The sequence below is a fragment of the Dreissena polymorpha genome, chromosome 1 (genome assembly GCF_020536995.1).
Source record: "Dreissena polymorpha isolate Duluth1 chromosome 1, UMN_Dpol_1.0, whole genome shotgun sequence".
Taxonomy (NCBI): Eukaryota; Metazoa; Mollusca; class Bivalvia; order Myida; family Dreissenidae; genus Dreissena; species Dreissena polymorpha.
In genome coordinates, this window is record NC_068355.1 from 37,849,265 (window position 1) to 37,875,225 (window position 25,961).

At 36.0% G+C, this 25,961-nt stretch overlaps 1 protein-coding gene across 1 annotated transcript in view; it reads left to right on the top strand.

Annotated features, from left to right (window-relative positions):
* The window catches only part of LOC127877297 (general transcription factor 3C polypeptide 1-like), a 413,141-nt gene that overhangs the window by 135,901 nt on the left and 251,279 nt on the right, over positions 1 to 25,961 (top strand). Inside the window, exon 37 of the mRNA XM_052422993.1 lies at positions 19,271 to 20,725. Coding sequence (XP_052278953.1) covers positions 19,271 to 20,725 — 1,455 coding nt within the window. The remainder of the gene's footprint in view (positions 1 to 19,270; positions 20,726 to 25,961) is intronic.

A 25,961-nucleotide genomic window follows, 5' to 3' on the forward strand; every position in this document is an offset into this window, starting at 1 on the left:
CTGTTCTAATTTGTGAATGCTAGTTTTTAGCTCACCTGAGCGATAGCTCGAGGTGAGCTATTGTGATCACTCAGCGTCCGGCGTCCGTCCGTCCGTTCGTCCGTCCGTCCGTAAACAATTTGTAAACATCTTCTTCTACTAAACCATTGAGCCAATTTCAACTAAATTTCATGTGGAGCATCCCTAGGTCATGGGACAAAAGAATTGTTAAAAAAAATTTGATCGCATAACCAAGATGGCCGCCATGACCATATATGGTAAAAACCTTAAAAAATCTTCTTGTCAGAAACCGCTCATCAGATTTTCAAAAAATTTCACAGGGATGACCTTTGAGGGCTCCCCTGAAAAAGTTGTTCAAAGAAATTTGATTCGTCAAAAAACATGGCCGCAGGAGCTCGTTGAACTTTGCATGTTTATTCGTTTTTGCCTATTTTGTGAAAACTTTCAAAAATCTTCCACATTTTTTGTCCGATCCTTTCCAAATTTGCACAGTGTCTTTATATCAATGAGGACACGAACCCTACAAAAAATGAGCATTATTGGTCCATGAAGTACAGAATTACCTCCCCTTGAATTGAGAAAATGGTGTTTATGCAATAAAGTCCAAATTTTTAATCCAATTCTTTCCAAACTTGTAAGGATTTTGCATGGTTCAAACAAGGGAAACAACTACGGTTTATGCATGTTCTTTTTATTACAGATTTGCCTCCATTTAATTCATTCAAAATCTCATTTTACAGCAGAGATTCCAAATCTGACCTGTAAATGAGCCCCATATTTACTGCTGGTGCTATGTTACCTTTTCCCATTTGATCATTTTTAAGTATTGGTCTTGTAATGCTGCTACTGCTACTGCTACTGCTACTACTACTACTACTACTACTACTACTACTACTACTACTACTACTACTTCTACTACTACTACTACTACTACTACTTCTACTACTACTACCACTATTACTACTACTACTACTACTACTACTACTACTACTACTACTACTACTACTACTACTTCTACTACTACTACTACTACTACTACTACTAGTACTACTACTACTAGTACTACTACCACCACCACCACCACCACCACCACCACCACCACCACCACGTCTACTATTACTACTTCTACTACTACTGCCACTACTACTACTACTTTTACCACTACTACTACTACTACTACTACTACTACCACTACTACTACTACTACTACTACTACTACTACTACTACTTCTACTACTACTTCTACTAACTACTACTACTTCTACTACTACTACTACTACTACTACTACTACTACTACTACTACTACTACTACTACTACTACTACTACTACAACTACTATTACTACTACTACTACTACTACTACTACTACTACTACTACTACTACTACTCCACCACCACCACCACCACCACCACCATTCACAGTGACAAAAAACGTATTCACACAATGGCTGCTACTACAACTTATAGCCCATATAGGGGGGCATGCATGTTTTACAAACAGCCCTTGTTTCTATGGGATTTTAACCACAACTGTTCATGTTTATCTCCGACACATATTTTTAGGTCACCTGTCATGAAGTGACACGGTGAGCTTATGTGATTGTGTGATGTCCGGCGTCCGTTGTGCGTGCCTGCGTGTGTCTGTGCGTCCGTCCGTCAACAATTTGTTTGTGTAGACAGTAGAGGTCACAGTTTGCATCCAATCTTGATGAAATTTGGTCAAAATGTTTATCTTGATGAAATCCGGTTTGGGATTGTATTTGGGTCATCTGGGGTCAAAAACAAGGTCACTAGGTCAAATAATAGAACAACCTTCTGTAGACAATAGAGGTCACAGTTTTCATCCAATCTTTATGAAATTTGGTCAGAATGTTTATCTTGATGAAATCTGGGTTGGGATTTTATTTGGGTCATCTGGGGTCAAAAACTAGGTCACTAGGTCAAATAATAGAAAAACCTTGTGTAGACATTAGAGATCACAGTTTTCATCCAACCTTTATGAAATTTGGTCAGAATTCTTGATGAAATCTGGGTGGGATTGTATTTGGGTCATCTGGGGTAAAAATCTAGTTCAAATAAATAAAACCTTGTGTTGACAATAGAGGTCACAGTTTTCATCCAATATTTATGAACTGTGGTCAGAATGTTTATCTTGATGAAATCTGGATTGGGATTGTATTTGGGTCATCTAGAGTCAGGAACTAGGTCACTAGGTCAAATCATAGAAAAACATTGTGTAGACAATAGAGGTCATAGTTTTCATCTGATCTTAATGAGTCAGGTGAGCGATTCAGGGCCATCATGACCCTCTTGTTATTAAATACCAGTGGACTTATGTCCATAGAAACATAATGAAATCTGGGATGATCTCTTTGATAAACAACAGGCCTTGGTTGTCAGTGATGTCTGACTTGGTCATTTTTGACTGTCTACAGACCCCCCTGCCAAATGATAAATAGAAATTTTATTTCAAAGCGGCGCAGTAGGGGGCATTGTGTTTCTGACTAACACATCTCTTTTTGGGTCAATAGGTCAAAGGTCAAGGTCACTGTGACCTCTTAAAAAAAAAACTGACAAGCTTTCGCAGCCGAGCGAGGCACCCGTTATGCGGTGCTCTTGTTCAGAGTTATGGCCCTTTGAAATTTTCTATAGAATGTGCATATAGTGCAATTCTTGTCCGGGCTATTTCTCCGCAACTACTGACTGGACTTCAATGAAGCTTTATGGGAAGCTTAATTACCTCGAGGAGATGCGCATGTTATTAGTGGGTTCTGGTTAGATGATTTATTTAGAGAGCTATTCGCCCTTTGAAATTTTAAGTTGATAAACCATCCATAGTATTATTTTGTCCAAAGTTATGCCCCACAAGATGCTTCCTTTTATCTATATAGTGCAATATTGTGACAAAAAAACACTCTGGGGAGCATCACCTGTCTCCGACGGTTTCTTGTTATGTCCACTGTCATTTTAATAAGTGCCCTCCACAATTAACCCGCACACAACATAAAAGTATTGCTCTTTTGTTTTGTTTTCTTATATTCTTCTGCAAGGACTTTTGAGTAAATTTCAATGCATTTGTGTACCATTATCTGAAATGTATATATTTAGCACTTATGTATGAAAAAATACAATAATGTATACTTAGTATGTGAAACTAGGTATACATGACTATATTCAATTTTTACAGAAATGAATAAGGTAAGGTTAGTGTGTAGAATTTATAAGTTAACAATTAATTGATAAATGTCATGAAGTAAAATTATTTTGTGGTTGGAATTTAAACTTTTACATACATATGAACATCTCTCTTTCAAAACAGGGTTCAATGCATACACATAAAATGTCATCCTTGTTGGATGACAATTTCTTTTTTTCTTTTTAGCTCACCTGTCACAAAGTGACACGGTGAGTTTATGTGATCGTGTGATGTCTGACGTGGGTGCGTGCGTGCATGCGTGCGTTTGTCAACAATTTGTGTAGACAGCAGAAGTCACAGTTTTCATCCAATCTTTATGAAATTTGGACAGAATGTTTATCTTGATGAAATCTGAGTTGGGATTGTATTTGGGTCATCTGGGGTCAAAAACTAGATATCTAGGTCAAATGATAGAAAAACCTTGTGTAGACAATAGAGGTCACAGTTTTCACCTGATCTTTATGAAATTTGGTCAGAATATTTATGTTGATGAAGTCTGGATTTGGATTGTATTTGGGTCATCTGGGGTCAGAAACTCGGTCAAATCATAGAATAACCTTGTGTAGAAAATAGAGGCCACAGTTTTCATCAGATCTTAATGAAATATCGTCGGAATGTTTTTCTTGTTAAATCTGGGTTGGGATCTAATTTGGGTCATCTAGGGTCAAAAACTAGGTCACTAGGTCAAGTTTAAAAATAACTTGTGTAGACAGTAAAGTTCACAGTTCTCATCCAATCTTAATAAAATTTTGCCAAAATGTTAATCTTGATAATATCTGACTTTAGATCGTATATGGGTCATCTGTGGTCAAAAATTAGAACACCGGGCGAATTCTAGGTAAACCTTGTCTAGATGAAAGTGGTCACATTTTTCATCACGTCTTAATGAAATTTTGTCAGAATATCCTAATTTATGAAATCTGGCTTGGGATTGTATATGGGTCATCTGAGGTCATAAAGTAGGTCATCTGGTCAAATCATAGTAAAACTTCCTGTAGACAATAAAGGTCACAGTTTATCAGATCTTCATTTAGTCAGAATGTTTATCTTGATTTGATCTGGGTTGGGATTATATATAATTGAATAATTAACCGAGACTTACCTTCATAGATGGGAAGGTGAAGGTTGATTTTAATTTCATCAACTGCAAACCCCTTAAGAGCTCAACACGAGAGATGACGCAGCTTCCCCAGCCGAGAATATCAGGCTTTAGAGTTAGCAAAGTATTCATTAAGGAATACTTTGTTTAACAAATTTGTAGAAAAGATGTAATGGGTGGGATTGGTTAGGGCGTGTTGAGCTCTTAAGGGGTTTGCAGTAGATGAAATTACAATCAACCTTCACCAGTCCATCTACGAAGGTAAGTCTCGGTTAATTATTCAATTTCATCTCCTGCATAACCCCTTAGTGAGCCCCACACGAGATTTTAGAGAATTTCTGCAAATTTGTGAGGGGAATAAGGAAATAAACAAGAATTCATCAGGGCAACAGATACGATTTTGGGTCAATTAGTTTTCACTGTAAGCTTTTTGTAACAATTAGTTTTTAGCTCACCTGAGCGATAGCTCGAGGTGAGCTATTGTGATCACTCAGCGTCCGTCCGTCCGTCCGTCCGTCCGTATACAAATTTGTAAACATCTTCTTCTACTAAACCATTGAGCCAATTTCAACTAAATTTCATGTGGAGCATCCCTAGGTCATGGGACAAAAGAATTGTTAAAAAAAATTTGATCACATAACCAAGATGGCCGCCATGACCATATATGGTAAAAACCTTAAAAAATCTTCTTGTCAGAAACCGCTCATCAGATTTTCAAAAAATTTCACAGGGATGACCTTTGAGGGCTCCCCTGAAAAAGTTGTTCAAAGAAATTTGATTTGTCAAAAAACATGGCCGCAGGAGCTCGTTGAACTTTGCATGTTTATTCGTTTTTGCCTATTTTGTGAAAACTTTCAAAAATCTTCCACATTTTTTGTCCGATCCTTTCCAAATTTGCACAGTGTCTTTATATCAAAGAGGACACAAACCCTACAAAAAATGAGCATTATTGGTCCATGAAGTACAAAATTACCTCCCCTTGAATTGAGAAAATGGTGTTTATGCAATAAAGTCCAAATTTTTCATCCAATTCTTTCCAAACTTGTAAGAATTTAGCATGGTTCAAACAAGGGAAACAACTACGGTTTATGCATGTTCTTTTTATTACAGATTTGCCTCCCTTTAATTCATTCAAAATCTCATTTACAGCAGAGATTCCAAATCTGACCTGTAAATGAGCCCCATATTTACTGCTGGTGCTATGTTACCTTTTCCCATTTGATCATTCTTAAGTATTGGTCTTGTAATGCTGCTACTGCTACTGCTACTGCTACTGCTACTACTACTACTACTACTACTACTACTACTACTACTACTACTACTACTACTACTTCTACTACTACTACCACTACTACTACTACTACTACTACTACTACTACTACTACTACTACTACTACTACTAGTACTAGTACTACTACTACTACTACTAGTACTACTACCACCACCACAACCACCACCACCACCACCACCACCATGTCTACTATTACTACTTCTACTACTACTGCCACTACTACTACTACTTTTACCACTACTACTTCTACTACTACTACTACTACTACCACCACTACTACTACTACTACTACTACTACTACTACTACTACTTCTACTACTACTTCTACTACTACTACTACTACTACTTCTACTACTACTACTACTACTACTACTACTACTACTACTACTACAACTACTATTACTACTACTACTACTACTACTACTACTACTACTACTACTACTACTACTACACCACCACCACCATTCACAGTGACAAAAAACGTATTCACACAATGGCTGCTACTACAACTTATAGCCCATATAGGGGGCATGCATGTTTTACAAACAGCTCTTGTTTCTCTGGGATTTTAACCACAACTGTTCATGTTTATCTCCGACACATATTTTTAGGTCATCTGTCATGAAGTGACACAGTGAGCTTATGTGATTGTGTGATGTCCGGCGTCCGTTGTGCGTGCCTGCGTGTGTCTGTGCGTCCGTCCGTCAACAATTTGTTTGTGTAGACAGTAGAGGTCACAGTTTGCATCCAATCTTGATGAAATTTGGTCAAAATGTTTATCTTGATGAAATCCGGTTTGGGATTGTATTTGGGTCATCTGGGGTCAAAAACAAGGTCACTAGGTCAAATAATAGAACAACCTTCTGTAGACAATAGATGTCACAGTTTTCATCCAATCTTTATGAAATTTGGTCAGAATGTTTATCTTGATGAAATCTGGGTTGGGATTTTATTTGGGTCATCTGGGGTCAAAAACTAGGTCACAGGTCAAATAATAGAAAAACCTTGTGTAGACATTAGAGATCACAGTTTTTATCCAACCTTTATGAAATTTGGTCAGAAATCTTGATGAAATCTGGGTGGGATTGTATTTGGGTCATATGGGGTAAAAATCTAGGTCAAATAAATAGAAAAACCTTGTGTTGACAATAGAGGTCACAGTTTTCATCCAATATTTATGAACTGTGGTCAGAATGTTTATCTTGATGAAATCTGGATTGGGATTGTATTTGGGTCATCTAGAGTCAGGAACTAGGTCACTAGGTCAAATCATAGAAAAACATTGTGTAGACAATAGAGGTCATAGTTTTTATCTGATCTTAATGAGTCAGGTGAGCGATTCAGGGCCATCATGGCCCTCTTGTTTTCCTAAACTATTTGTCAATTAGTTTTTTACAATTTGATCAAAATGTACATCTATTTCTATATCAGATAAGCGCTTCATTTTTGGATATTGATAATTCTCAGCAATTCTTATTTCCATTGAGTCATTATAAATTCACAGTGACAATGGTTGTTTGTAAATATTCGTACTGATTGTATATTGACAAATTGATGATGTAGTCATTTTTTTTAAACCAGTTTCAACACTCCTGTCTTTCAGTCTCAGATCATACTCACATTGCCAAACTCTCTCCATCAATGACAAGCCAGTGGAAATCACGATGTTGTTAGATTTTGAGACACGGAATCGCAGCAGTGTTTTGAGCCGAATATTTCAAAATCTGTCACCACCTGCGCTATTAAATGTGATACTTTACTCTTCGAATGTCTTTTCCCGACGGTTTGGGTCTCGTAACAAATTGTAGAATATTGGGCACGTACGCCGTTCATGAAAGTTTCCTAACCCGACTGCCTTTAACAGAGAACCTTTTCCAGAACTATTTCGGCGGAAGTAACTTTGTATGTTGACACTGGCCCAAAACGGTGTCTATATCAACTAACTGAAAATATTGTGGCCGCACTAAAGGTTACAATACTTATAATTAAACGCGGTACAGCTGAAAACGGAACTACTCAAACGACAAAGAATCGATTTCAATTCGCTTTCCATTTTCATAATCGTTTTCTGTACGATTGATTTTTAATTTCAATTCATTTTCTGTCAATTACAAATCGTAAAAACGATAAAACGAATCTTATCTGTTGCCCTGAATTCATGATAGAATATTTACACGTTGTTTATTTTCCACATAGAATAGCCGACTGAAACTCCAGAGAAAGGTGATTTACATTGTCAACCTCTTTTGAATAATATTTAGCAAATGTTTTTGCATTCGACCATCCGGCCGTGTCTAAAATATTTTGCACAGAAACACCTAAATGATTAGCTTTCGATATTGAAGCTGCCCTCGTACTGTGAGGTTTATTTAGAGAGCTATTCGCCCTTTGAAATTTTAAGTTGATAAACCATCCATAGTATTATTTTGTCCAAAGTTATGCCCCACAAGATGCTTCCTTTTATCTATATAGTGCAATATTGTGACAAAAAAACACTCTGGGGAGCATCACCTGTCTCCGACGGTTTCTTGTTATGTCCACTGTCATTTTAATAAGTGCCCTCCACAATTAACCCGCACACAACATATAAGTATTGCTCTTTTGTTTTGTTTTCTTATATTCTTCTGCAAGGACTTTTGAGTAAATTTCAATGCATTTGTGTACCATTATCTGAAATGTATATATTTAGCACTTATGTATGAAAAAATACAATAATGTATACTTAGTATGTGAAACTAGGTATACATGACTATATTCAATTTTTACAGAAATGAATAAGGTAAGGTTAGTGTGTAGAATTTATAAGTTAACAATTAATTGATAAATGTCATGAAGTAAAATTATTTTGTGGTTGGAATTTAAACTTTTACATACATATGAACATCTCTCTTTCAAAACAGGGTTCAATGCATACACATAAAATGTCATCCTTGTTGGATGACAATTTCTTTTTTTCTTTTTAGCTCACCTGTCACAAAGTGACACGGTGAGTTTATGTGATCGTGTGATGTCTGACGTGGGTGCGTGCGTGCATGCGTGCGTTTGTCAACAATTTGTGTAGACAGCAGAAGTCACAGTTTTCATCCAATCTTTATGAAATTTGGACAGAATGTTTATCTTGATGAAATCTGAGTTGGGATTGTATTTGGGTCATCTGGGGTCAAAAACTAGATATCTAGGTCAAATGATAGAAAAACCTTGTGTAGACAATAGAGGTCACAGTTTTCACCTGATCTTTATGAAATTTGGTCAGAATATTTATGTTGATGAAGTCTGGATTTGGATTGTATTTGGGTCATCTGGGGTCAGAAACTCGGTCAAATCATAGAATAACCTTGTGTAGAAAATAGAGGCCACAGTTTTCATCAGATCTTAATGAAATATCGTCGGAATGTTTTTCTTGTTAAATCTGGGTTGGGATCTAATTTGGGTCATCTAGGGTCAAAAACTAGGTCACTAGGTCAAGTTTAAAAATAACTTGTGTAGACAGTAAAGTTCACAGTTATCATCCAATCTTAATAAAATTTGGCCAAAATGTTAATCTTGATGAAATCTGGGTTGGGATTGTATTTGGGTCATCTGGGGTCACAAACTAGGTCACTAGGTCAAATAATAGAAAAACCTTGTGTAGACAATAGAGGTCACAGTTTCCAACAGATCTTTATTTAAAAAAATCAAAATGTTTATCTTGATGAAATCTGGATTGCAATTGTATTTGGGTCATCTGGGGTCAGAAATTAGGTCACTAGTTTAAATCATAGAAAGATCTTGTTTAGACAATAGAGATCATAGCTTTCATCTGATCTTAATGAATAAAGGTCAGAATGTTTATCTTGATAATATCTGACTTTAGATCGTATATGGGTCATCTGTGGTCAAAAATTAGAACACCGGGCGAATTCTAGGTAAACCTTGTCTAGATGAAAGTGGTAACATTTTTCATCACGTCTTAATGAAATTTTGTCAGAATATCCTAATTTATGAAATCTGGCTTGGGATTGTATATGGGTCATCTGAGGTCATAAAGTAGGTCATCTGGTCAAATCATAGTAAAACTTCCTGTAGACAATAAAGGTCACAGTTTATCAGATCTTCATTTAGTCAGAATGTTTATCTTGATTTGATCTGGGTTGGGATTATATATAATTGAATAATTAACCGAGACTTACCTTCATAGATGGGAAGGTGAAGGTTGATTTTAATTTCATCAACTGCAAACCCCTTAAGAGCTCAACACGAGAGATGACGCAGCTTCCCCAGCCGAGAATATCAGGCTTTAGAGTTAGCAAAGTATTCATTAAGGAATACTTTGTTTAACAAATTTGTAGAAAAGATGTAATGGGTGGGATTGGTAAGGGCGTGTTGAGCTCTTAAGGGGTTTGCAGTAGATGAAATTACAATCAACCTTCACCAGTCCATCTACGAAGGTAAGTCTCAGTTAATTATTCAATTTCATCTCCTGCATAACCCCTTAATGAGCCCCACTCGAGATTTTAGAGAATTTCTGCAAATTTGTAAGGGAATAAGGAAATAAACAAAAATTCATCAGGGCAACAGATACGATTTTGGGTCAATTAGTTTTCACTGTAAGCTTTTTGTAACTGTTAGTTTTTTTCCTAAACTATTTGTCAATTAGTTTTTTACAATTTGATCAAAACGTACATCTATTTCTAGATCAGATAAGCGCTTCATTTTTGGATATTGATAATTCTCAGCAATTCTTATTTCCATTGAGTCATTATAAATTCACAGTGACAATGGTTGTTTGTAAATATTCGTACTAATTGTATATTGACAAATTGATGATGTAGTCATTTTATTTAAACCAGTTTCAACACTCCTGTCTTTCAGTCTCAGATCCCCTTGTCAAAAAAGTGAGCAAAATCCGGTTATAACCCAGTTTTAAACTGGGTTTAACCCTGCGGTATTGGCACCGAGCTAAAAGCGAGTCTTTTAAACACACTTTTTGCTTACCGACTTGGTTTTATCTGAGTTGAATCTTGGTTTAACTCGCTTAAAGCCAACATAGTGGTTTTTTTAACCGTCTTAAGTGGGTTTAAAGTGAGTTTTTTTCAGGCATCTGTGTTTAACTCTGCTGTATTTGCACTGTGCTAAAAGCGGGTTTTTCAGACACGCTTTTAGCTTACCGACTGGGTTTTTTAGCTTACCGACTTGGTTTTTTCTGAGTTAAATCTTGGTTTAACTCGGTTTAAACCAACATAGTGGGTTTTTTAACCATCTTAAGTGGGTTTAAAGTGAGTATGATTTTCTACAAGTTGGTTTTTTAAGGTCTTTTAAACATGCTTAGACCAACTTCTGTCTGTGGAGTTGGTTTTAAGTGGGTAAAAAGTGTGTTTTGTATGTGAGCTATAAGCAGGCTAAACACGGTTTTTAAGTGAGCGAAAAGTGAGCTGAAAGCACGCCTTTGTTAGTTTTTTTTCACAGTGAAAACATGCTTTTAACTCGCTTTAAACCTAGTTATTAACAGTATTTTATCTGTGAAAAAAACAAAAGCAATTTGTGGGTTTGGGTAAGTTGATTTTTGTGGGTTTTAACAGTGTTTTAGTGAGTTTTTTTTAAGAAAGTAGGTTTTTTGAGAGCCTTTTGTGGGATTTTGCAGTGTGAAAAAAAATAATTTTGGACTGATATGTTCTAGAAAAAATGGTTTTTGTGAAGGAATTACAACAGTTCATTATAAGCCCCATGTGGTTAAAAGGGAAAAAAACACAATGTGTACGAAAATTATGTTTATATGACAAAAATAGTACACCGCAAATTAATACAAACAGATTATTTTTACAATTCATTATACAATAATAGACATTAATGGAAGATTTTAAAGCAAAAGGTTGACCGCAATGGACCACTGCGGGTGGAGTATTTAGACCGCAGCTGCTGCAGAGACCTGGATCTCAGCTGTTGGAGGTACCTGAACCGCAGTGGAATGAGGAACCTGGATTTCAGCTTATGAAGGGACCTTGACGGCATACGGTGTTGGGACCTGCACAGCAGCTACTGGAGAGACCTTGACCGCTAGGGGACCTGGAAAGCAGCCAGTGCAGGGACCTAGACCTGATCTTGGCGGGTGGAGGGACCTGGAAATCAGCTGGTAGAGACCTGGAAAGCGGGCGCTGGAGCGACATGTAGTTGTACCATTGATGCTGCTTGTGTCCTTCTCCTCTTGAGCATCTCTGTCGCCAGTTGATCTGCAAAGGATTAATACCATATCACTTTCAAAAGGGCAAGGCATTCTTCAAACATGTTGATTGGTTATGTTTTCGTTCCACTTAACTATGAAATATTGCTGTTATGGTAATCTTGTTGCTTTAATAATAATAAATTTAAGTTATTTGCTTGTTGTTTTTGTTTGTTTATTTTTTAAATTTTAATCCCGTGATCACATGTGACTTAGCACTTTTCATCAATTATTAAAGAAATTGCGTTTGGTAGAAAATGCAGTGTGAAAATGTACCAAGATGCGTGGTCTCATTTGGCTGTGTGGTCTGGTGGCATTGTAAATGCAATAACCTGTATAGTTTACCTCTCAACAAATCGAGCTTTCTTGGTTAAGGACAGGGCGAGGTTTTCCCACTCTTGTTCCCCTCAAGTTTGCCAGCTTGTGCAGGGTAAAACCAGGTTTAAAAGTCCATACATCAGGCAGGCGATGATGCACATTCTTTCCAAAGGATCTTCCCATCGATGTCAATTTTGCCTTGTGGCAAGAGTTTAACCTTCAAAATTAAAATATATAAGTTCTAATTAAGTATGAGGGAAAGAAATCCGTTCAGTAATAACCAGAAATAGATATAAATAAAATTTTAGATGACAATAACCATGAAACACAACCATAATTATTCACTGTACACAACATTTACACTTTTTCATGTGTAAGTTTATCTATTTTTGCTTCAAAATGTGTTGTTTATCCTTTAAATTGCAATACAATAACTTATCCATTTACATTTCCCAGTGACAATACATAAATATGATAATGATCATAATTAATTCAATAAACTAAATAAGAAAAGGGGTGAAGAAATGACAATACAAACCTGTTAAAACTGTTCTTCAGTATTCCAAAAAAAACAACAGGCAGTTCAACCTCCTTTCCAACCAACTTATTATTGATTTCCATATTGCAGTAAAAAACACATTGTTTTCATCACACAATACTTCATGCTGACAGAATTTCAAGACATTTTACACTACCATTATAAGTCTTTCACTTCTTTATATTAATGTTGCTGAATTAAATTTAGCTAAATATTCAATTGCTGACACCAGCTTGTTTTTCAAAAGTTGTTGTTTTCAAAAAGATAACTTCCTCAGTGCAATAGCCAATCAAAAGCCTTAAATCTTATTCCACACAGCCTTATCTCTAGGCAAACCCCACCAGTAGCCTTATCTACCCCTAGATAATCAGTACCCTGTTTAGCTCTAATGCCTGACAGATTGTTATCTGTTTATTGTTAGTGGTGTGAAATAAGGGTGTTTTTAGGTATTGTCTTGTTATTTTGTTGACAGTTTATGTAACACAGGTCATGTTTGGCATTTTATTATTTTATTGCAAATTAAGAAAATGGATATGATGGTATCATATGCAAATATCAAAATCTTGCATAACTTATGTACAAAAATAAATAGATTATTTCCAAAATAATGTTTCCAATACCATAATTATTTAAATATGCAGATTTAACAAGTAAATACTGTTTTAAACAAATATAAACAATCATATGAGATTGTTTAAAAAAAATAAAAAAATAAGACATAAAACAATCATAAGATATTGTTTATAATAAAAACAAACATTAAGAAAAAATTCAAAGTGAAACACAAACTCTTTCATTTTCATGTATAAAACTAAGCTTGACCATTGTTATAGTTTTTGTCAGTGATACTTGTTGTCCATCTGTGAACCTGTGATGTTCTGAAAGAGCCATTTTCATCCAATATTCCCTAAAAATTATGGGGAGCACACAAATGTACAATAGGGACAATGGCAAACAAGCTGTAAAAAAGCCCCTTTACAATTGACTTGTTTTATTTATGGCTATAAACATCAAACAAAGACCCAGTTGAAGAATTATTGTTTCATTGATGAGTTATATTAATAAACAAAAGACCAACTTGTTGAAAAGTGTGTTAAAGTGAGTCTTTAAGCCTCGTTGCAGCTCTCAACTTATTTACAAAAAGACCAAGTTAAACTTGCTTAAACCCACTTCTGTTTAAAAAAAGACCAACTTCTGTTGTAAAAGACTCGCTTATTAAACAAAAAGACACACTTAAACACACATAAACCAACTCATAAATAAAAAGGCTCACTTTTGACACACAAAAAACCGACTTCTTACAGAAAAAAACTCGCTTAAACACACATCTTCTTAAAATAACCAACTTTAAACTCAGTTAAGCACAGTTTAGCGCACATAAAACTCACTTTTAATAGCAAAAACCAACTTCCACTAAGAAAAACTCAGAAAAAACACAGTTTTATGTTGGTTTAAGTGTGTTTTGGTATGAAAGTGAGTTATTTTTTGACAAGGGTCATACTCACATTGCCAAACTCTCTCCATCAATGACAAGCCAGTGGAAATCACGATGTTGTTAGTTTTTGAGACACGGAATCACAGCGGTGTTTTGAGCCGAATATTTCAAAATCTGTCACCACCTGCGCTATTAAATGTGATACTTTACTCTTCAAATGTCTTTTCCAGACGGTTTGGGTCTCGTAACAAATTGTAGAATATTGGGCGCGTACGCCGTTCATGAAAGTTTCCTAACCCGACTGCCTTTAACAGAGAACCTTTTCCAGAACTATTTCGGCAGAAGTAACTTTGTATGTTGACACTGGCCCAAACGGTGTCTATATCAACTAACTGAAAATATTGTGGCCGCACTAAAGGTTACAATACTCTAATTATAATTAAACGCGGTACAGCGGAAAACGGAACTACTCAAACGACAAAGAATCGATTTCAATTCGTTTTCCATTTTCATAATTGTTTTCTGTACGATTGATTTTTAATTTCAATTCATTTTCTGTCAATTACAAATCGTAAAAACGATAAAACGAATCTTATCTGTTGCCCTGAATTCATGATAGAATATTTACACGTTGTTTATTTTCCACATAGAATAGCCGACTGAAACTCCAGAGAAAGGTGATTTACATTGTCAACCTCTTTTGAATAATATTTAGCAAATGTTTTTGCATTCGACCATCCGGCCGTGTCTAAAATATTTTGCACAGAAAAACCTAAATGATTAGCTTTCGATATTGAAGCTGCCCTCGTACTGTGAGGTTTAAATTTGTCATCGAGACCAGCAGCTTTTAACACTGATTTTACCCGTTTACTTATTGTTGCTGGTGATGCTTCTTTATATGGGTTGACAGTTGTAATCATTAAGTAATTACTACTGCGTAGATGTTTTGTACGGTCCATGTATTTTAGTAACGTGTTCACAATACAAAGGTTTCATTTTCCCCTGAATGATTTTAACACAATAGGTTTGAAGTGCTTTCCTGGTTTTGATTGCTAGTAGGATGAATTGTCTGGCACCTCTGTCCCGTGATCAATAAGAACAACATGCAAAGTTTTTGAGGTAGTTTTAACAATGTGTCAGTATTCATTTTATGCAAGTAATTTAGTACTACATTTACGTCCCATGTAGTGCTGTATTTTGGTAGCGATGGTCTGGCATTGAAGCATCCTCTCATGAAACGTGATATAATTTCGTTCTCATGAATATTCATGTTGCTGCATACTTTCAGGAACATGCTGAGGGCACTTCTAGCTGTATTTAAACCACTATATTTTAAACCATCTGCAAATAATTTTGATGGAAAGTCCAGAATATTATTCAAATTGGGTTTAAGGGGATTTGTCGATTTTCCACAGTAATAAAACCATTTTTATGTCCCCACTATAGTAGTGGGGAACATATTGTTTTTGCCCTGTCTGTTGGTCTGTTGGTCCGTTGGTCTGTTGGTCTGTTTGTGCCAACTTTAACATTTTGCAATAACTTTTGCTATATTGAAGATAGCAACTTCATATTTGGCATGCATGTGTATCTCATGAAGCTGCACATTTTGAGTGGTGAAAGGTCAAGGTCAAGGTCATCCTTCAAGGTCAGAGGTCAAATATATGTGGCCAAAATCACTCATTTTATGAATACTTTTGCAATACTGAAGATAGCAACTTGATATTTGGCATGCATGTGTATCTCATGGAGCTGCACATTTTGAGTGGTGAAAGGTCAAGGTCAAGGTCATCCTTCAAGGTCAGTGGTCAAATATATGTGGCCCAAATTGCTTATTTTATAAATATTTTTGCAATATTGAAGATAGCAACTTGATATTTGGCATGCATGTGCATCTCATGGAGCTGCACATTTTGAGTGGTGAAAGGTCAAGGTCATCCTTCAAGGTCAGAGGTCAAATATATGTGGCCCAAATCGCTTATTTTATGAATACTTTTGCAATATTGAAGATAGCAACTTGATATTTGGTATGCATGTGTATCTCATAGAGCTGCACATTTTGAGCGGTGAAAGGTCAAGGTCATCCTTCACAAGGTCGAGGTCATCCTTCAAGGTCAAACATCATATAGGGGGACATTGTGTCTCACAAACACATCTTGTTTAAGATATATGTCATATTGTTTCTTTGTTGTACATCGCCATGATTGCAATATGAGAGTTCTAGCTTGTTTTGATATTCCCTGTTTTTTAAGTGCTTTCCTGATAATGGAAAAACTCCTAGTCTCATTTTTGGCAGAGGGTATTTGATATCTGGTTTGTGTTTCAAAGAGAGTATTGTTTGTGGCACAGGAAGTAGATGGCATGGTTCGCTGATTAGTGGAAGAAGACTGGGCCACCACGGCTGTGTTGGCCAAATTGGGCAAACTAGAACTGCTTCCGCTGCATCCAACACCACTTTCTGTAAAACCTTTGGTAGTAGACTGAAAGGTGGGAACATATAAAATGTGTAATTAGTCCACTGAAAGGTGAAGGCATCAATGGCATATGCCAAATGATCTGGAAATCTAGATACATATAGGGGTAATTTTTTGTTCAGCCTTGAAGCGAACAGATCCACTTCCATGTCTGGATTAAAATGTAACATTCTTTCAAAAATATGTTTTGATAGCGACCATTCTAAATCATTGTATGCTTTTCGTGAAAGTTCATCAGCATGTTTGTTATCAGTCCCTGGTATATGGGCTACTGTTAAATGAATTTTTCTCTCTATGCACCATAACCATAGATCCCTTGCTAGGTCATGCAGCATGTCTTTTCTTTCCCCATAATTTTGTATATACGCCACACTGTTAGTGTTGTCCATACAATTTTTAACATGAATCCCCACAAGATGCTTACAAAACACCATAATGGTTAATTGGCATGCTTTAAGTTCATATGTAAACTTTGTTCATCAATGGCCCACAGTCCTCCTGTTTTGCGGTTGTTTTGTTTTGTCAAATCCTCCCTCTGCAAAAGGCAGCATATTAGCATCAGAGAATCTGAAAAAGGAATTTCTTCATACAAGTAAGTTATTTACTACCCAATTTTCACAAACTTACCCTGGTTATGTGATTTCCTGAATCCGATTTAATTAGATTTAATACAGAGAAATTTAATTTTATGTGTTCTCGACTGCTGATAAGCCTTGTCCTGATATTCTCGGCTGTGGTGACTGCATCATCTCTAGTGTAGGGCTCATTAAGGGGTTATGCAGGAGATGAAATTCAACTCAATTCCTCAAAATGTACTTATGGACTTTGATGACCTTCAATTTTTGACCACTTGTGCAACTTAATTTATTGATATGAACAATATGAGTTATCAAGTTGATAAAGGAATTAATTATACTATATTTTCTATTAATGAGAGATTTCATTACTTAACATACTATAATAACTTTAGTTTATTAATATTTAAGTGTACTATGCGAAGAAGGTCAGCGGTAAACAATTTGGGATTCTTTCATGATGATGTGTTACATAACATTTTATTCTGGATTATGTTTCTGTCTTTGACCCATTTATTTATTGCACATAACGTTAAATCATTTTAATGTATAACAAATTCCATTAACACTTCCTAAAAAACAAACAGGATCGACATATCAAAACATGTCTATATAAGAACTTTTTTTAATTTACTTTCCTTACCTTTTGGTAAAAAAATGCTTCAGGGACCCAATGATAAAAAATAGATAACTATCTTCAATATTTTTTATTAGTCTTTGAAAGAAATGTTTATCTTTTCTAGACAGGAATTGGTTTTTCGTCTATTGATTTTAATTTATACATAATGAAGTATTAGTATTAATTGACTACTACTATCAAGATTACTACAAAAATATGTGTGGCTATTCCAGCCAATATCCTGACATTTAATTGATTCACATTTACACTAAAAAGCATACTGGTTTGTAAATGTCCGTCCATCTGTATATATTATTACACCATTGGTTGTCTTTTAACATTAACTGACCAAGCTCAACTAGGTATCACATCTCCTGGTGTTGTCTTTCTTTCGTCTAAATTTGGATTGCATACAAAACAACTGGGGTCAAAACACAGTCAAGAGGTCATCTGTTTGTGCTCTAGAATGTTGATTCGAGTATAGCCATACAATTGATATGATGTGATCAGGTTGCATTTGCATATGAGCCATCTTGAATCAAAATGGACATAATATTAGAAAGAGCTTGTAGGAGCTCCTGTTCATGTATAATATTATAAAGAGCTTGTAGGAGCTTCTGTTCATGTATTAAACCAGTTTTCCCAGATGAGCGATCTAGGGCCATCTTCTTTTTTTTAAGCTATGGTCCTGAAATTTGTCCTTTTGTACTTCATGATATAGCTAGCCATAGTCTGATAGAATTTAAGTTGATGAAGAAAGGTTAGTCAGGTGAGCGATTCAGGGCCATCATTGCCCTCTTGTTTTGTATCCACCGCAAAAGGCGGAGGGATATAGACTTGGCCTTGTCCGTCTGTTGCAAGCATTTTAGGGCTATTTATCAGAAACTATATAGAATATAATTGTGGAGTTTCATGGGTGTATAGATATCAATGAGGAGAAGTGTAATGCACAAGAAACATAACCTTACACTTTCTTAAATAAGATTTATCGCTCTTTGTTTATTTTGTATGATGTAATGTTTTAGAGCTGTATCTCAGATACCATACAAGATTTCAATATGAAACTTGGTGTCTTGATATCAATGAGGTGCTTATAAACATTAACCCTATTCTTTCTTAAATAAGAGTTATTGTCATTTTTTGTTTTGTATGATGTAATTTTTCTAGGCTTCATCGCACATACGCTTCAAATTTCAAAATAAAACTTCATGGGTGTATAGATATCAATGAGGAGATTTGCAATGCATAAAAATCAATTACCCTAGAGTTAATTAATTTTTAAGGATTATACTAATATTAAGTGATTTTCATCCATCCATAAACAAAATTGATATTTAGCGGAGGATATCAATTGAACGAAGTTGCTTGTTCTAGTTAAAAGGAAGTCTCTTTTTAGTAAAAATACAGTTTAGAAGGAAAGTTTAGTCTCTGATTAGCCTGTGCCAATTACATGCATTAAGCCCCAATTGGCCATAGCGTGAATACTTTTCACAAATTCTTGTGGATATTCAGGTGTTTGTTATGTTTCCAGGTGAAGCTAGAAATGAGGATTCCTGAGGAGCTTGCCATCATTGACATGAAGGGGTTTTACAGCTTCCCTTGGGGCAGAGGAAAGACACATGGATTCACAACGAAGGCTGACAAAAGCCTGCAGCAAACCAAGCAAAAGAGAGACTTGGATAAGGAACAGGCCTCCAAACAAGCTAGTGATGCTCATGATGAATGGAAAGCAGGTCCTGACAGGATTGTCAAAGATAATAATGCTAGAAGCGGATCTATGGTGCCTGAAGCAGGTCTTGACAAAGATGGTGAAAAGGTTAGCAAAGGGAAGCAGTCTGAAGCTAGTTCTGGGAAAGGCAATGATGGCAAAAACATATCTCATCTATCTGAAACTGATCTTTGCAATTATGCTGATGATAATGACAATGAGAGATTGGATAAATCAGAGAAAGAGCGGAGTAGAAATGTGGAGGAAGAGGAAAGTATTGAATTAGATAATGAGAAAACAAATATCAATGATCAGGCAACTGAAAGGTCAAAAGCTTCCACTGATCTTGTCATAGTTGAAACTGGGGAAAGTGGCAATGAATTGACAGTGAGGGAGGGTGCTGGTGACAAGGAGTTGGCTGCTAGTCTGGCTGAGACAGGTGATGGATCTGATGAGATTGTGTTGCAGTGGGAGAATGGAACTTTGAGGGATATCACTGGTGATGGCAGAGATGACAAGCCTGACAAAAGTCGGGAGTCTCTGAATAATGTTGAACAGGTTGGAGTGAGGTCTGGCAGAAAGATGACTTTAAAAGAAAAACAAAAGATCTGCTCAGCTGAGGCAGGTAACGTGAAAATCACGGAGAAAAAGTCCACAACTCTGTCAAAGAAGACAAGCGCTTTGAAGAAGATCCCTGCAGCAGAGTCTGTGGATGATGTTGATGAATCATACATGGTAAATGCTAAAGAGTTTACTCATGTTAAGACCAACAGAAGCGAAATTGTATTGCCAAAACCGGACACGGATTTCACAAATGCTGATCCTATGTGTTCTTCATCTGTTGCCTCGAGGACTTTTGTTTGTCTGAGGAGAGTAGAGGATTGCTCATTTGAAGATATCCGGGTTTTCAATGCCCAGGATAATTTTGTGCTTAAGTCCTGCCAGATAAAACTGAGGTTGCTAGATGGTGAAATAGATGAAAATAAAAAGAATTATGGTGTAGAAATATTTGATGAAAATGTTGAGACTGGTGAAATAGTTTGGAAAAATGATGAAAATTCTGCTCTAAATGCTGCCAGTGGAAATAATGAAAATAACGCACAAAACTCAGATTCTAAAATTAAAGGAAACCGAAATGAAATGTCAGATATTAATGTAGAAGCTGGAAATAAAATGATTGAAACAAAAAATGTGGAGAATGGTATAAAAGATCTTGTCTTAGAGAAATCCAGAATGAAGAAGATTTGGGAGAATTTGCACAAGTTGATACCATTCCAGGTAATTACAGATTTATTCCATCCTAAAGTAGGTTGCTTTTTTAATACATATACATAATATATTTATTATTAAAAACAACAATTTCTAAACATTAATTGAATTGTAAAGCTCATAATGTGGAGATGGGATGTCACACACAACATCTGGGTTTTTAGCTCAAGGCCTTCAATCCACCAAATATAAATTGCATAGACTTATATACAGGGATCATATTTTTTTCGGTTTTGTCAGTCCTAGACCGATTGGGGTCATGAAAGACCGATTGAAAATCCCAAATAGTTGGTCCGAATCTGTTTGCTATTAAAATTCCCATGTCATGAAATCGATTACACAGTGTACATGCTAACACGCCCTAATGACATTCTTATCTCGATTAGGTGTGATAACCATTCGCTGCAGTCTCTAAACCGGTCAGGACCGGTTTATTGCGAGTCAGACCAAGAATCAAAAACTTGTGAACAGCGGATTTAAGACGCATCCGAAAAGACGCATCTGAATGCACGCGCTGTAACTAAACAAAACATGTCGATACATTTTCCACCGGCGTAATAATCCGGTAATATAATATGAATGAAAGTCGCGGATCTGATCGACAGAACAGCTGAAAGTTATTTTTATGGGCGGAACTTCACAGAAAATAGTACACAAGAAAAATAATTTACATTGAATAAATCTTTAGTTAAACCGTGTTAGAATCAAAATTATTCGTGTGCTTTATACTTTGTTGTTGAATAAATCACGACTAGAAAATTAGATGCGTGGTTTCAAATGCTTGGCTCTCGTGATTATACATCCTTACGCATCTAAACTATCGGCATTGGGTTATTTGACAACAAATTATTTATTAAATATTTTGTTGTTGTTGTCAGTAGCCAACCTACGCACAGACATTCGTTTGGTTCAGTGCATGTTTGTAAGCTATTATCGAGTCGACAACAATTAAAAACATGGGTATAGACTTACACAGATTAATAATATTGACAACGATGAAAAAAGTCTGATAAAACAGCACACGAAACAACAATGAAATACCAAATAATAAAACCAGTTGCGAAAACTCGTTCCGTTTAAAAAAAAATGCCGAAGGAAATTTTACTTGTACATGTATTATGCCACCTTCATGAATGGCAAAATCAATGGTATATATTTTAACGTAATTTGTCATGATTTCGGATATACATTTTCGGATACTTTTCCCCATTTATATCCGTACCGATTGATGTTGCGGGAAAATATGATCCCTGCTTATATATAATCATTCTTAAATGATTTAAATATTTTGCATGGCTAAATTGTCATCAACTTGCATGATATTAATGACTTTTCGCTAATAAAATACTTGATTGAAACAAATTTATTGTCTTTAGATCATTTTATTTTTATTGAATTTTTCTATATGTAAAGAACCTGAAGTACAATTTACTTAATGTATGCTTGTACCTAAATCAAATAAAGAACAACAAAACATGATGTTCTCCCTGAAATTACACAACAACATAAATTAAAAAATATTTAGAGATCATGTAACAGGAAAAAAAGGTTTAAAATGGGTTTTCAGCCACAGCATGACTGCAACTGCATGACATTGAACATTTCGTTATCTAATCACTTTTAAAACTGATGAATCCATTGTGTTTAATTTGATGTATGAATGACATGAATAGCCATTTTGTGTGAATATTTAGTATTTAATTTCCCTGCTTATCAAAACTCAGTAAGGGCTTTACATTGTGCAATTTTTGGTACGAAAGCTTTAAATATAAACCTAGATTTTGACTTTACAACTTTGACTATGCAAGATGTCTGTTTTGAGCAATAACAATAGTATTACCCAAGCTATAAGTCCTAACTTTCTGGAAAATTTTTCACCAGTTAAGTTGCTTGTTGTCTCCTACCGGTGAAATCGGAGGGGACTTATGGTTTGCGCTTTGTCTGTCTACATGTCTGTCTGTCATGCAGTCCCTCACACTTTTCTGGATCCTGCGATAATTTTAAAAGTTCTTCATATTTTTTTATGAAACTTGAAACATGGATAAATGGCAATATGGAGATTATGCATGTCATTTCATTTGTTCCTACGTCAAGAATTCTGGTTGCTATAGCAACAAATATATATTAAAAAACTGACAATGGTGGAGTTTCACCGGTAGGGGACCATGTTGCTTGTCAATCTCTTGTTAAAACTGATTTGACTATGAAAGATTTGTGTTTCAAACAGCCTTTATTATTTTTTCCCATTTGAAAGGTGAACTAATTGTGTTTTTTAGAGAAAAAAAACAACACTTTGTATCAAATATGACATTTCAAATACAAAAATATACCCCCCCCTCCCCCCTCAATTTTTATGCCCCCTTTCGAAGGTTTTGCTTATATCATGGTTGCTGAAAATATATTTCCTTCATTCACTTGAAAGCCTTTCAGGAAAAGAACAGCTTATTGTAGAACACTTATGTGAATAGTATGCTAAAACACAATTGCATCCAAAACATCATATGTGATTTGTGACAGGGTATAATTGATAACAATGGTGCTTGCATAATGAGATTTTGAGAAATAGTCTTGTTACATTGTGCCTGTCATTTAGGATACACCCCTTTAAAAAACAGCATAAATGTATGTCACAATTCATGACAGTGACCAAGTCAGCGATTTTTATTCTTCTTTATAATAAACATGAAAACGGCACTTTCCCAATCAGGAAAAACAAACACATTTCCCAACTGCTGTCGAAAAAAATCCCAACTGAAGGTTTTCGCCCCCCCCCCCCCCCCCCCCCCCAAAAAAAATGAAAAATTTATTGCAACATTTAGTTAGTTTCCCTATGCAGCTCACAGAATTGCTTGAACCTTATAGGTAAAAATAATAATGACAACTTGAAAACACTTATCAATTTTTAAGTATTTGGGAGCAAAAAAACAAAAACACCACCCAATATTCAGCTTCACAACACAAATTTTTCCAATTTCAAAGTTATTTTGCACATATTTATCCCAATTTGGCAAGTACCGGTACTTTTCCCAATTGGCCAAAAAATCGCTGCACGTGGTTCATTTACAATGTACTGTTTTAATTTTACATTAAACAGAGGTTGAAGACATTACAGTATAAAGATTAGCCCATGACAACCTAAATGCACACCAGTATGTGGCAGGGATATAAATTAGCTTTAGCCTATGACATACCATTTGGGTCAAAAGTCATCAAGACCTACTATCTGAAAATAGAAATGTAAGTCGACGTACATTATTTTGTTCTTTGACATACAAAATTGTACATCTATGTACAATTTTTACTGACCCTTGAGTGTTAGCCAATCAGAAGACCCCTTACATCTGTTGCTTTGATCCGCATGTTTAACATTCACTGCGTTTTTTTTCAGACTATTGATACGTTTTTATGCCCCCCCCTTCGAAGAAGAGGGGGTATATTGTTTTGCACATGTCGGTCGGTCCGTCAGTCTGTCCACCAGATGGTTTCCGAATGATAACTCAAGAAGGCTTAGGCCTAGGATCATGAAACTTCATGAAACTAGGTCAAAGGTCAAGGTCACAGTGACTCTAAATAGTAAAATAGTTTCCTGATGATGACTCAAGAATGCTAATAGGCCTAGGATCATGAAACTTCATAGGTACATTGATCATGACTTGCAGATGACCCCTATTGATTTTCAGGTCACTATATCAAAGGTCAAGGTCACAGTGACTCGAAATAGTAAAATGGTTTCCAAATAATAACTCAATAATGATAACGCCTTGAATTTTTATTCATTTTGTCCTCAAAATTAAAAAGAGATTTTAAACATTTATTATGAATAAATCTGAAGGAAAAGCGGCTCAAGAGACAAGTGTTTTGGTTGGCTGTTCAGAAATGGGTATGTCGACGTACACAAATGTACGTCGAAGTACAAAATGTACTTTGACGTACAAATATATGTGTCGAAGTTTATTTCATATTTGTATGTAGCAGTACAATTTTTGTAAGTCGACATACATATTGTACGTCAAAGTACATTTCTCTTATTACCTATAAGGTCTTGTTGACTTTCGACCCAATTGGTACGCCATATTAGCCCACATGTTATAAACCCATAAACTGTGTGCTGAATTCAAATATTTTCAGAGAATACCCTAATATTCTCCATGCAAATCCTACTTAAAGAACAAGTCTGGGCTTATCATGGTAAAATGATGAGTTTATATCCTTGTTGTGTAATATTCCCGTCACACTAGGCCACGTTCCCACTATGTCCTAAAAAATATGCCAGGATGCAGTGCGAACGTGTACAACATAGCGACGAAGCAGTAGACACGGCTTTTCACGTGGTTCGGTCTTCATGGACGTTTAGGACGTGGGTGAACTTTGAACATGTTCAAAACTTAAAACTCAGGACATGGTCAAATCAGGACATGGTAAGAACTTGGCAAGGTTGTAGTAATGACGTAGCTAAAACCTAGTAAGAACCTCATAGACGCAATACACGCATAGTGCAGACGTGGACGAGTGTGTGACGTTCGCAACACGTTGTCTCTAGATTGTCACTACGTTCTTGCTACGTCCTTGGGGTTCTCACTACGACCCTTCCAAGCTAGTGTTGCGACAATGATATACGTCCCTCCTACGTTTCATAAGACCGCATTAGGTTCTTTGTATGTTCTACTGGTGCTTATCACATCTAAGGTACGTTTGCAGCAGGCTCTATCCACGACCATGTCATGTTCTGGTGGTAGAGTATAAAAACTGGATTCATTTCTCTTTCACTTCCATTTCAATTTAGAATGGACAACCAAGAACTTTCCCAGCATGTTGCTGTATTGGCTGGACAACAGGTTCTTTAAGATGGACAGGTTGCAATATTGCTTGTGAGAAGGAGAAGGCGGAGAAGAAATAAAAGACAGCCCAGGTCTTGCTGAGTGCGGCCTTGGCTGTCAGCAGAAAGAAGCCTGCAAATTTGGCCATTATGATCAACTTATGGCAGAATTAAAAATGGAAGATCAGAAATCATTCTTTAATTTTCTGAGAATGCCTCCTGAAATGTTTTATGAGCTTCTCAAGCGAGTTGGTCCAAGATGTAAGAAGCCAGACACCCCCTTCAGGAAAGCGCTAGATCCAGGTCTGAAACTTGCGATTACGCTACGACACTCTGCATCTGGCGACAAGTACCTGTCCTTGCAGTACGCCTTTAGAGTTGCTAGGAACACAATATCTTTGTTTATTCGTGAAGTGTGCCGGGCAATCG